At 41.2% G+C, this 14,408-nt stretch overlaps 1 protein-coding gene across 1 annotated transcript; it reads left to right on the top strand.

Annotated features, from left to right (window-relative positions):
* Positions 1-288: 288 nt before the first annotated feature.
* Positions 289-5,334, top strand: LOC134747491 (uncharacterized). Its single transcript, XM_063682110.1, has 4 exons — positions 289-419; positions 2,305-2,460; positions 4,523-4,684; positions 5,133-5,334. Exons 1-4 carry the CDS (start codon positions 348-350, stop codon positions 5,310-5,312), a joined length of 570 nt encoding a protein of 189 aa, XP_063538180.1. The 5' UTR covers positions 289-347; the 3' UTR covers positions 5,313-5,334.
* The last annotated feature ends 9,074 nt before the right edge of the window (positions 5,335-14,408 follow it).

Here is a 14,408-nt window from a genome sequence, read left to right as displayed (position 1 = left end):
ACGAAATTTTGGTAACGGGATGAGAAAGAAATTATCTGTGTCTGACCGTTTCGATTTTTGCGTTTATTGTTGCCGACTTTCTACGCTAGACGTCTGTTACAGACACAGATACTGGTAATATTGAACTTATAAAAAAACATCTAGGGCCAAAATCCAAAGGAAAATGTCGAGAACGTTTGTATGGAAAAATGACCACTAATGTATTCTCTTTATAAGGAACCCTATATATGTATTGATAGGATCTACAAGTGCGGATAACACGAGACAGCAAGTCACGATATAATGTAGGCAATTATATACGTTATATTGCACTGTGACAGATTTCGCAATTTATTCTTACCTGAAAAATGCTACGTTTGACAGTGAACATTATTATTTCCTGTGGTCTTCTTATTGGCATAAGAGGGCAGAAAATGTTGGTAAGTCAAAATTATAAACAATAATATATCTGTGTGATCTAAGAAGAAAACAGTAAATTACTTCATATTTGTATTGAAGTCGGAATTAATTTTAACGGCATAATAAAATTTGACTTGTCTGTCTGTATTCATTTAGTTATAACAAAGAAGAAATAAACAAACAATAAAACTTAAAATATGTACAACCTGGACAATATGGACTAACCTGTCCGCATGAATAGAATTTAGGCCAATTAATTTCATTGTGGAATTGGACGGCCCTAAAAAGTAAGATTGTTAGAACATATTTTAAAGTACAGAATAAATAATGGTACTAGGAGTGGGTGTCCTGGCATAGAATAGCAGGACCGCTGGGGAGGCGTCGTGGTTAGAATGCTAGCGATCACATGGCGCCTCCCGTCAACGGCAGGTGACGAAAACGCCGCAGGGGATGTTAGTGGGTATTCTCCTCCTTTCCCTCTGCCTAGCAGAGGGAGCCTTGGGAGGAGCGAGTCCCACATACCACCCCCCCCAATGGGCTTCCCCATTGCCCGGGGGGCGAGATGCGTAAATGCATTTACCCCTGCGTCAAAAAAAAAGGTACAGAAGGTTCACTCTCTAACAAAACGCGTCTATTAAGAGAGATATACTTAAGCTCAAGCGCGAGCAGGCGTCCGTTCCGTAGCGGTGACCGGCAACCACTATGGCTAGACACTAAAATTGGTGTGCGCCACATGTACTTGTAGCGACGCGACGAAATCGCGGAGTGAGCCACGCCTGGTATTTTTTTTATTGGTATGCAGACGCCGGCTGGACTATGAGTAAGGTCAGCAGAGAACATCATAACTAAGGCTTGGCCAAACAAATGGCACGAAGCAGCGCCGCGGTCGCGCGGCGCGACCGCCGCCCATGCTAAAGCGACGTCAAACAGACTGCGTGCCGCTTCTGTCCCGCCTCGCGGCTCCATGTGTCAACGCGGCGCGGACGGCGGCACGCGGCGCCGCGCTGGGTCACATTAGTCGGACGTTAGGCAGCGCGCGGTGCGTAGTGCGAGCGTAGCAATATATTAGTTATTCTGTGATTATGGATACTTACAGAAAAACTAATTAATCTCGTAAGAGATCATAAAGTTATATATGATCTCTCCAATAGAAATTATAGAAAGAATAACAAACAAACACTCTGATCTATGGCTTCGGAAGTAATGAGAAACCCTCCGCGCGCGCATGCTGTATCGGGCGCGAGTCACGCCCGCATCGTGCCGCGTGTTGGCGTGTTGAGAGCGCGAGCCCGGCGCGATCCGCGCGCGCCTTGTTTGAACAGGCATCGCGTCGGCATCATGCGGCGCGGACGCGGCGCTGCGTCATGCCGTGTGTTTGGCCTTTATTCCGTTTCATGAACTTCTAAATTGTAACTGACAATTCGTAAATATTTGCAAAGGCATACCGTCTACCGGTGGCTTGTTAAGTGTTGCTGTTAGCAACACTCACTACATCCGCGCACACACCAGAAGATAGAGGTCCCTCGGCTTAAAATTGTGGATTACTGGTTCCCAAGTTTGCGACGTTAAATCCATCTTTCTTGTTAAAATTTCTGGGGTGTTTTTTTATTTTAATCGCATCTCGCACAACTTGAGGATATAATGGTGTAATGGTGTCAATATAACAATTATTTTGTAAATAGTAGGTAGCGATTAACGTTTTAATTTTTCGAGTATTAATCCTGCACCTAACAACCATCTCTTTTTAGCCCAGTGGTTGACTGGTAGAGATTTATGAGCTCCCGATATTTTCTATATCCCGGTCAATATAAGTCTAGTGAAACTAACCGTGAATCATTCAAAACTTAATGGTGTAATTATAGAGCAAAAATGGAGTCTATTCTCAAAATTACTATTTCATTACAGGGCGCAGGCAAGTGGACGGTGTTGAGCACGCAGCAGTGCGTGAAGGACGCAGAGATGGCGTGGACCCTGCGCGTGCGCCGACACAAGATCAATCGCACGCACGACGCGTTTGACCTTGACGTCAACTTGGGGGACGACCTCGATGACTCTTGTGCCGTTAGTATAGTTAAAATTTTGTAAGGTGATTTTTTAAGGTTTAAACCTGAATTTGTTAAACAAAAGGTCAATGATGCGCGATGAGCGCAGTTAGCTAGAATGAGAAGGATCAAACCTAAAAAAATACCTCCTTTCCCACCCTTAGGATAAGTTTTTTTTTTTAAATTATATGGGACCGACTTCGAGGATCAAAATTGGACTACTCTGTAAAGAGTTATGCGGTGGTCATACATTACAATCAGTGAACAATCAATCATCCCGTTTTCCTACCTTTAAGGTTGTTTTTTTTTTTCAAATTTATATGGGACCAACTTCGCGGTATACCCTTTCCAAAGAAAAGAATTATCAAAATCGGACTACTCTGTAAAAAGTTATGCGTGGTCACACATAAAAATATATATATATACGCGTAAACTTGAGAACCCCCTATTTTTCGTTGGTTAAAAACGGGTTTTTATGGTAACATGGTATAGTCTGTGCTGAGGCGGATTTACCACTAGGCTGAGTAGGCTGAAGCCTAGGGCGGCAGATTTTAGGGGCGGCAAATTTTCGCGTCGGTCGGAACTGCAAACTTTGACTGTCGTGGACAATCATACGATAATGCCGTCAACATGTCTGGTGTATACAATGGCTTACAGGCTAAAATTCAGTCGAGCACCCTTTGGTTTTTTCGTTCCATGCTCTGCCCACTCTTTAAATTTAGTTTATTTATTTGTTTTATTTATTCAGGTAAATACACATAATATACAAAAGTACCGTCAAACCAGTAAGGTTTGTTTCGGTATCTACACCATCCGCAGTAGATTTTATGCAATACTAAAATATAGCCTTCACCCAGAGAGGGATCCATAAAGACAAATAAAACAACTTGCTCAAAAAATACAAAAAACAAACATACAAAGAATATGGAAGCAAAGGCTATAATAATAATAATAATAAAATATAACAACAACATAAGAAAGTAGCAACTGCGGCTGCCGAATCTTGCACGACAGGCTTCCTGTAGTTTTTTCATGTTGCTTCAAAAAAATTACGTTATTTTCGTAAGTTCGACACAACGCTGGCAAAAATTAATGAACGAAATTGGAAACGGAAAAACGCTGAGAGTGGTTACACGTTGGTCAGGTGGAGGAGACACATGCAGAAGTTTGAGAGAGTCTTGGCACGAAATTCTTAAAACTTTGAAATCAATCAAGACACACGGAAAAGCCTGTAATGCGAAATGAAGGGACCGGAACACTTTCGAATTTACAGAAATTGGAAACAACAATTTATGATTGTTGTGTGGAATGTTTTCTTGGAAAGAATAAAGTGAGTGTGCAAATTCAGGCGTCGACTATAGATTTGATCACTGTTGCTGATCTTTATGAATCACTTTCAAAGTTTTTTGTAACTGAAAGAGAAGATTTGAAGCAGTTTGAAGAGCAGGCATTGGAAATAAGCGTGACAAAACAGATGTCTACAGGAAAGACGCGAACGAGTTTGCTAAAAAATGTGTATGACCCACTTGTTGATCTTTACCACACTATGGTATAACTACCTAAGTGATAAGATAATATTGTTTAGTCGTCTGTAATTAAGTGCAATAAAAATATTTAGTTACGTATACATAATTGACATTTTATTAACTTAGGATTTACCCAAATTAACATGGTTGCGAACAGTTGCTTGGGCAATCAATCAACTAAACAAGCTGCTTAGTTGTTTTGCCTTGCTTGCTGTTCAGCAAGTAAGGTTTACACCAATTCGATTTTTTTCTGTCGCCAGGCCTCTGATTGCGAAGTACTTTATAGAGTAAGCAGAGGGGGCTATGGGCGGCAAAATCTGCATAGCCTACTGGCGGCAAAATTCTAAACCCGCCACTGAGTCTGTGTAGAAAGAGAAGAGTCGTGGAATGTATGGGGCCCAATACATTCCATGACTCTTCTCTTTCCGAACAGACTCGATAGGGACTTAACTCGGTATGTAAAGCTTTTACAGAATGATAGGGTAGACTACAATTGATGCTGTCCGTCTTAAACCTATATTTATTCATAAGCGCCACATTTTTTACACTTTTCAGATACGTTTCGATATTTGCATGATGGTGGACGGAGGATGTAAACCCTACATGGTCATGGCTGATGATTGCTTGCCCAATTATGTAAAAAGATACGCAGAAGAAAATGTCAAAATGATTCTCGCGAGCGCTGGTGTAGATCCACCAGACTTTCCTGTTAAAAAAGTAAGCCACAATAATGTATCTTATTCAAAATTCAAAAAAATATTCTGCAAGTAGGCCTTAAGGGCTGTTGTACAAGTCTATACACAGTCTAATATTGTAACCTACTTCATTTTTAAACTATAAAACTCCCGTGAGACTAAAACATATTTAATTATTTTAAAACGAGTCACTCACGTATTATTAAGAATAGCTTGACATGTTTCGTTCCAATTTACGAGGATCTTCTTCACGGAGCAACGACACGTCTTCACTGGTCGAGGGCGCGCCGTGTACTGCGGGCCAAAGCGCGACTCGCACGGCCGCTCACGACAGGCGGCGTCGGCGGTGCCTTTGACGTCACCGTTGCGAGGACGGCTCTACCCTCCGTATTGCGTTTGTCAAATGTCGGATCGCACACAACACTCACTGAGTCACTTGCTAAATAATTTAGTAACCTAATTCATTCCAGGGCTCGTTACATTTAAAGGACTACGTCATGAACATGGAAGAAATGGCAAAGGATGGTGTGTACGGCACGTTTGAGGTAGAAGCTTTCATATTAAAGGACGCGCAAGAACTGGCCTGCATAAAAGTCACCCTAAAATACGAACCGGAAGACGACTATGGGTCGATGGGAGCTTATGCATAAAATCTACCTTATACCATCTTCCCCGTTCTCTCACAGAATCTCAGATGGCTGTGAAGAGAGAATGCACCGTCACGTTCTCAACGTACATAATATTAGAATTTATTCGCTTGAAGTGATTGGCTTTATTTTTCTTAATGTCATCATCATCATCATGTCAGCCGATAGACGTCCACTGCTGGACATAGGCCTCCCCCAAGGCTCGCCACTCCGACCGATCCTGTGCCGCTCGCAACCACCGAATTCCCGCGACCTTCACCAGGTCGTCGCTCCATCTTGTTGGAGGCCTACCGGCAGTTCGTCTTCCGGTACGCGGACGCCACTCCAGAACCTTCCGGCCCCACCGGCCATCAGTTTCGGTTTCGGTTTTCTTAATGTGATAGTTACATATTAGAGACATTTTGTGGCACACACAGCATAACCAAGAGATGCAAGTGAACAACTTTAAAGAATGACCATTAAACCATATTTTGTAAAAAAAACTGTTTAAATTTTCTATACGGATAACTAAACTTAGTGTTAATCCTAATTAATTCTCCATGGCTTTAAATGGCTTAAGTAAAAATAAATAAAATTCTCCAATGACCTCACACACACACAATAGGTGGTTTAAAATCTAACCTAAGTATTAAAACTTGCATGAAAATCCCTACCGCAGAATTGACTGGACTTTAATGGTAGAATTATGACTTCGTATAGCTACCAAACTGTAATCGCATACTTTTCATAATGGGCTCCCGACAAAACTATAATGACTTCTTACGAAACGCTTTAGTCAACTGTAATGAATTCGACCAATCACGTGTTGCCAAAGGATAAAACAAAAGACATTAACCCGCTACTAATTAATTAGAAAGAAGTGCGTTGATGTCTTTTGTGTACTATTTTTTTATCCACTCAGATACTTACCTAATTTTGTTTATCTATAATATGCCACCAAACGTAGAGGGAATTGTAGGGAATGGTGTATTATACGTTTATACGACATACTAAAAGCACTTACCGATGGATGGGGGGAAGTTAACGGGTAGTAGGAGGGGGTTTAAAGGTCCATCTTTATAGTTTTTCGTAAATAATTCGTAAACGGTAGCGCGTAGCAAGAAATGATCTTTTACATACATAATCTAGATAAAATTGTCTACAAAAAAAAAAAAATTACACTTTCTGCTCGGACCAGGCGAGAAAGCCACTTAAAATAATCAATGCTAAGGTCGTTCCTTTTAGTTTTTCGCTAATAACTCGTAATAGCAAAAAATAGTCTTTTACGTAAATAATTTGTACAAAGTATAGTAGCAAAAAATAGTCTTTTACGTAAATAGTTTGTATACAGGATGTCCCAAAAATACCACGTCAAACTGACACTGGAGGTAGGATAAGAGGATCCAAACCATGTTCTCAGTATAGCGAAGGATAAGGGGCACCGAACAGTGATTTACAGTGACTCTAGGTCCTCACTCCAGCCAGTTAGCGACCCAAACTCCATGAACCCTATAGCCATAGAAATTAGGGCAAACTTGCTGTCCTGGATAAAGCCGCATGCCGATGCCGGCCTGGAGGGCTGATCAACTAGCCAAGGGGGCGTCCATTAATCGCGTCATATTGTATAGGGGGGGAGGGGGTCACGAAAAAATCACCAATGATCACCACAGGGGGGGGGGGGAATGAACACATATCACGTGTAATTTTTTGTTCTTCCGTGCTATACTGTATTATAGTCAATAAAATAAAAATCATATTTATATGATGTTTCTTGCCCATTATTCCCCATCCTTTGAACGGCAGCAAACTACAGAGCGAACGTGTACAGAATGTTGTCTGTATCGTATGTATATGTCGGCGGCAGATCGTAAAACCGGGCATATTGATATATTCCTAGGCATATCATGAAACGCCGCCATTTCACGATCTGACTAGCGACTACCAGCCATATCGTTCAAACCTCAACGTTTGACGATTTGCCTGGCGACGTTTAGGCATATCAAATAAAGTAGGGTGTGATATTCCTAGGCAGATCATGAAACGCCGGCATTTCGTGATTTGCCTAGCGATCACCAGCCATATCGTACAAACCTCACGGGGTGATATTCCTAGGCAGATCATGAAACGCCGGCATTTCATGATCTGCCTAGCGACCACTAGCCATATCGTGCAAACTTCAAGTTGAGATATTCCTAGGCATATCATGAAACGCCGTAATTTCATCATTTGACTAAGATTAACCCAGGCATATCACGATATGCCTTATAAAAGAGGCGGCAGATCGATAGGAGCAACGTATTCGTCGAAATTCCTAGCTTCCTACCGGGCGCATCGTAAAATAATTGCATTTTTTACCACTGGTGGCGCTGCATTCTATGTTGCGCTGCGTCCGCCAGTGTTGCCAGATCGTACCCATTAGTGCAGAGCAAATTTAAAAAATGTAGGCGCGAAGGGATATCGTCCTATAGAAAGTTTGAATTTCGCGCCTTTATACTATACTCTGTCTTTATACTATACCGTACTATAGTCTGTCAAGCTATTTCCATTACTAGAAAAAAGCGGCAAATTTTAAAAATGTAAGCGTTACGGGTTATCGTCCCATACAAAAATTTGAATTACGCACCTTTTTCTATTAACAAAGATGCTTGACAGATTATAAAATCTTACATTTTGGTTTAATCGTAAGTGCCCTCACACTCATGCGCGAATCACGGCGCGAAGCCGCGAACGTAAGTGTGGCGTCGATTTCGCAGATTGTTTACGCGGGCCGAAATACCGACAAAAAACGGGGAACAAGGCACGAAGGCGTGAACAATCTGCAAAATCGACGCCACACTCGCGTTCGCGGCTTCGCGCCGTGATTCGCGCACGAGTGTGGAGGACCCTTAAGAGAAGTTTCCCAAAATCGTATTAAAATGGTGCTTACTGTAACATTACCGTAGCGTAGTTCATTGATTAAGTTTTTTTAGCAGAACACATAAATAGTAAACAAAACTTATCAAAAATACTTGTTCTCTAAAAATGTTAAGCTAATGTAAATACAATACCTACCTACCGATTTTACCCTTAAACGGATCATCAATACTTTTTTCACGGTAGATACCGAACCTAAATTATTTTCCTGTAAGAAAGAACATAAACATTCGTTTTTATTTGGAAAATCATACCTTTTAAAATTAGGTTAATTCTAAAGGTGCTCTGGCGACAGTGGCGACACTGGTATCTGTAATGTCACTAATGTCAGCCGTGCAATGGCCGTACATTTACTTTTGAAGCCGCTCGGAAAATGGCGGAGTCACGAGTTAATGAATCTTTCGGTAACAAAGAGAATAATAATGAAATTATATTTAAAGAAGCTTATGAGCGTCAGCTTCACGAGTTCCATGACAATCAAGCTGATTCAGTGCACAATGTTAAAAAGCCTTAGACTACTGCCCGTATTTTGGAGGTTAGTAACTATTTAATTTTAAAAACAAAGTTTACCTACACAAGTAGGGATTTTTATATCAAGCGAATTATATTATGTCATAACATCGTGTGATTTCCTTTTTTTATAACTATTTGTTGAGGATTTGTTTATTATAACGTGCTTAATTATTTCACTGGCCGGTGAATTGACACTTTAAAAAAGTCGCGTAATTCGTTTTGTTTTAGTTATAATATGGTGTTATATTTAATTTGAATAATATCAAACAAGTGCGAGTCGGACTCGCGCACCGAGGGTTCCGTACTTTTTAGTATTTGTTGTTATAGCAGCAACAGAAATACATCATCTATGAAAATTTCAACTGTAGCTATCACGGTTCATGAGATACAGCCTGGTGACAGACAGACAGACGGACAGCAGTCTTAGTAATAGGGTCCCGTTTTTACCCTTTGGGTACGGAACCCTAAAAACACTTTAAATTAAACTAATTGATTTTTTACTTTTAGGTTATTGGAAACATCAAGCAAAGTAAGGTGTTTATTGTGCAAAACAGAACAAGATATTGCAAACGAAAGAGAACTAACTCGTAGAGGTACCAGGAGAGCTGCGGAAAAAATGATTGATCAAACCGTCAAAAAGCTTCCCATATTAGAAATTGGTAACAGCGTGTTTTTGAATGTTCCAAAACTTGACCGTGGACCACTTGATATCAAAGATATTGCAGGAAAAATCGTTGACATCAGAAACGGCGTCTATAAAATTAGCCTCATGCATGAAGTTTATATTTGAACGAAATATGTTTTATTCGGATGTTTGTTACCGTTATATCATGTTACAAATGCATTTCCGTTTTTAAATTACCATTTAATTACTTAAAATTATAAATAAAAAGTACAAAAATTTGCCCGCGAAAAGCTAGTGAGCGAAACGCTCGAAACGCCACGTGACGTCACGCGTTCGACAGATTATTGTCATTAGTAGCAAACGTCAGTTGGGCCGCCCAACGTGTGACGTCATCACGCTCTGTCGAATTCGCGCCAAAAATTATGAGCGTTTCAACCGCTGAAAAATTTTCAACATTTTAAATATTTTTTAATGAGAATGTTAAGGTTTACAAAAGTATTTTTATCATTTCCGGTGTTCCAACGATATAAATTATGAATCCAAAAATAAAAATAAATTCATGCATGGAGCTAATTGGAACTACACCTGGGACCATAAAAATTGGTTCCCTAGACAGGAGTTACAAATTTCAGCAACTTTACTTGGCAGTCCATGTTTGGAGGTCAAGGTTTTCAGAAATGCTCTTGTAATCCAGCAAAGAATCAATGTCATACCAGGAGGTGTCCATGTTACAAAAATAAAGTTCTGCTCAAAATGCCATCAAACTTTGTCTTGTGTCAACAAATGATACTTTTTTATATTGAGTATGTTATTGTCCTTAACATGATGATTACCTATATAATTTTAGAATGATTATAATATGACTGATTACATAGGCCATTTTTAGATTATAAAGAGTAGTTTTACAAATATTACATTGAACACTTATGACTTAATATTTGTTCCTATAATAACTAAGTGCCTAAATTTCTGTTTTGTTTGTCAATGGGGTTGGCCGGTCGAAATGTTTAGCAGATGGCGCCAGCATAGCATAGTATCTGAAGCTACATAAACTAATTACAGACAGATATACCTTATCTTATTGTTAGTACAAAGTTTCAGAGCACTAGCTAGTCGTTTTAATGAGAGCGTAATTACGTTTGTATGGAGAACCGAGCTTACCGGAGACCCTTAAATGCAGGTTGCATGATGATGATGATGACTGATTATTTTAAGAATATGTAAGTAGTAGGTATTTCTTTCATTAAATATTTTATCTCATCCATTATTGCACTGTTGTTTCTTGTTTGGAAATAAATTGAAGAAAAAAAATTGTGTTTCACAGACTACCTTTCCCTGGGTAACTTTTTGTAAAATATTATGAAAACTTGGTCGTTATAGTATGAACTTCATAATAAAAATATGTAGGTAGTATTTTAGCCTGTTAGACACTTGTCGGTGAGGGCCCCTGTTTTGCATAGATCCATTATTGCACTGATGTTCCCTATCACAGAATTAATTGATGGAATGTGTTACTCGCATACTGCCTTTCCTTTCTGATCTTTTTGTAAAATATTAGTGATTTCATTGTAGCATATACATATTTTTGTGTGGCTGTCTGTTACGGCGGCGAAGCGTGCTGTAGCTTGGTTTTGTTCTTCCAGAATTCGTTTTGTGGCGGCCTGGTTTATCTGGCCTTTTTGGCCACACGTCTATGGTTTTGAAGCTGAAGCATGACGTTCAAAAACAATCGCTGATTTTCCGTGTCATTTGAATGTTATTGTATTTATTTCATAATTCTAGGAGATTTATAATAACGGGAAGTTTGATTCGACTCAACCAGTAGATTTCCTATATTGGTGACCCCGATTAAAACAGTATCGCATAATAAATATTACAAGCAATCATAAAAAATGACGGATGAAAAAAAGACCGCTACCAGAACCCCTTGTGTGGTATGTAAAGTCACTGTACGCACCCCGCCGTTTTGGCCAGAAGAACCTGCATTATGGTTCTCGCAAATGGAAGCCCAGTTCGACCTCGCCGGAATATGTGACACAACTAAATTTAATCATGTCATCGGTCAGTTGGAGCATAAGTACGCCGTAGAGGTGAAAGATATTATTTGCAACCCACCAACTAACAATAAATATGAAAAGATAAAATCGCAGCTCATATCGAGGATCTCCGTGTCTAAAGAACAAAAGTATATACAATTAATGAAATACGGAGAGCTAGGTGATAGAAAGCCATCACAATTTCTACGACACTTACGCGCGTTGGCAGGTGAGGACATTCCGGAAGATTTCCTGAAAACCGTATGGATAAGTCGATTACCAGGCAACCTGCGGGCGCTTACTACATCCCAAATCAAAGCTTCGTTAGAAGACTTAGCTGAATCAGGGGACACGACGTCGCCCCTCAGGCTCTGCAGGTCCATGCGTTAGGTAGTAACACTCATGGCACGGAGATATCCGAAATTGCAAGACAAATGACCGAACTCACAAGAGAAGTTGCTGCCTTAAAGGCTGGAAATCCTCCGCACACATTAAGATCTGGTTTCCGCGGCAGTCGAGCGCCGTTTATGTCTAGCCGCCGTCAGGAACGTTCCACGTCGAGTCCCAGAGATCAATCCATATGCTGGTACCATAACCGATTCGGCGATAGAGCTACCCGCTGTACTAGGCCTTGCGGTTACCCAGGAGCGGAAAACTTCAGCGGCAGCCGAAATTAGCGCCTAACGTCTGCCATATTAAACTGGGCCGCCTTTTTGTATTGGACCATACCTCTAAAGCACTTTTTCTAGTAGATACAGGATCAGACTTGTGCGTATACCCGCGCACATTAATTAGAGGAACTCGCGCAAAATCTAATTATGAGCTTTTTGCTGCTAACGGTTCAATAATACACACATACGGCTCGATACAATTACAACTGGAATTTTGTTGTTGCCGACGTATCCAAGCCGATCATTGGCGTTGATTTTCTGGCATTCTACAATATAGTAGTCGATTGCAGAAACCAGCGGTTGATAGACAATTTAACGACGTTGTACATCACGGCCTCACCTCAACCGTCAGCAGAATCCATCGCATCAGTGAAAGTAATGTCAGGGGAGTCGAGCTACCATAACATTTTGTGTCAGTACCCTGCTATTACACGCCCAGCTGGCATGCATAGTACTCCCAAGCATAATACCATGCATCATATTCGCACTACACCCGGACCGCCAGTTTCAAGCAGGCCGAGACGCCTTCCACCAGATCGCCTGAAAATTGCCCAGAAAGAATTTGAAGCCATGCTCGAAATTGGCACAGCTTGCAGGTCCGAGAGCTCATGGTCGTCCCCGTTGCACCTCGTTCCTAAAAAGGATGACGGCTGGCGCCCATGCGGTGACTATAGAGCCCTCAATGCACGTACCATCCCAGACAAGTACCCAATACGACACATTCAGGACTTTACACAGCAGCTGACAGGAAGCAAAGTATTTTCAAAAGTTGACCTTGTCAAAGCGTACTGTAGGTACAAGGAAAAACAATCGAGAATCGAACTCGATAGCTTGCGTTAGCTAATAGGGAGCGAATGCGATCCTTATGAAAAAATGCGCGGCACAATTTATATAACTATTTAATTTACTATTTAACTATCACAGAAGGAATTTACAAAAACACAATTTAAGACTAGTAAATATCGAAAGAAAGAACACTAAGTTTAGACGAGAAATAATAAACACTGAATAGGAAATTAGGAAATAACTAAACACAACAAAGTATAACACAAAGCGGAAAAGCAAAGTTGACTGCAAAGCGAATTGCAAAGAGTGATTCGATACAAAGCAAGCGCGCGTGTGAGTTAGGCAAAGGCTATGATCGCATTGAACGGAGATCGACTGAGCAGGCTATAGGAAGGCGGGTGCGGGCGCGCGGGGGCGCGGGCGCAGACCAGCTGCGCTCGGACAATAGGTGACGTATGGATGTGGCGTGATTTGCGGTTGCACAAGCTCATAAGCGGTAGCGATTTCATTCGCGTGTCGGTCCGCTACAGTACAATCAGATTCCGGTAAATCCCGATGATATTCCAAAGACCGCCATTATAACCCCCTTTGGGCTGTTCCATTTTCCGTACATGACTTTTGGCCTCCAAAATGCTGCACAAACGTTCCAGCGATTTATGGATGAAGTGCTCAGAGGTTTTGACTTTTGCTACGGGTATTTGGATGACAACTTAATTTTCTCCTCCAACACAGAAGAACACGAACAACACCTTCACGCGTTATTCCAGCGCCTGCAAGATTACGGTGTCCTCATTAATACAGCAAAATGTGAATTTGGAGTGGCAGAAATTACTTTTCTCGGCCATAAAGTTTCAGCCCAAGGGATCCAACCCCTCGAGACCAAAGTTCAGGCGATGTTGGATTATCCTGCACCTAAAAATGTCCGAGAACTCCGCAGATTCCTTGGCATGTTTAATTTTTATCGGAGATTCGTGCCAGGCGCTTCAGAACTGCAAGCACCCTTAAATGTCGTACTGTCTGGCCCAAAGAGAAACCTACGCAGGACATCGAGATGACACAGGAAATGGTGAAAGCTTTCGAGGCATGCAAAAAAGGACTTTCTCGAGCTGCTACCCTAGCTCATCCTCGGACAGACATTGAGTTGGCCATCCATACTGATGCCTCAGATACCTCTATTGGTGCTGTACTACAACAACGAGTAACACCTGGAGCTTGGGAACCTCTAGCATTATTTTCTCGTCGTCTGAAACCCTCGCAGAAGAAATATAGTCCATATGATAGAGAACTGCTGGCCATATATGACGCTATCAGGCATTTCCGTCACATGGTTGAAGCCAGGCCATTCACTATTTACACGGACCACAAACCCCTGACTTATGCTTTCTCCTCAACAAGAGACAAATGCTCTCCTAGACAATTCCGCTACTTGGATTTTATTTCCCAATTTAGCACAGACATACAATACGTGGCAGGGAAGCTAAATGTTGTGGCGGACTGTCTGTCCAGAGTGGAAGAAATTGGTGGTTATGTGATTGATTACAATGCTCTGGCAAATTCTCAAGACGGAGATAGAAAA

This window comes from Cydia strobilella, chromosome 14 (assembly GCF_947568885.1).
Source record: "Cydia strobilella chromosome 14, ilCydStro3.1, whole genome shotgun sequence".
In the NCBI taxonomy this organism is placed as follows: Eukaryota; Metazoa; Arthropoda; class Insecta; order Lepidoptera; family Tortricidae; genus Cydia; species Cydia strobilella.
This window is presented reverse-complemented; position numbering and strand designations above follow the sequence as displayed.

What these genes read in the sequence shown, in the direction of transcription:
- LOC134747491 (XM_063682110.1), top strand. Translation starts at nt 348, where the DNA reads ATGCTACGTTTGACAGTGAACATTATTATTTCCTGTGGTCTTCTTATT. An exon ending in TAAGAGGGCAGAAAATGTTG is followed by an intron (nt 420 to 2,304) that starts GTAAGTCAAAAT and finishes ATTTCATTACAG; the next exon opens with GGCGCAGGCAAGTGGACGGT. An exon ending in CAGACTTTCCTGTTAAAAAA is followed by an intron (nt 4,685 to 5,132) that starts GTAAGCCACAAT and finishes AATTCATTCCAG; the next exon opens with GGCTCGTTACATTTAAAGGA.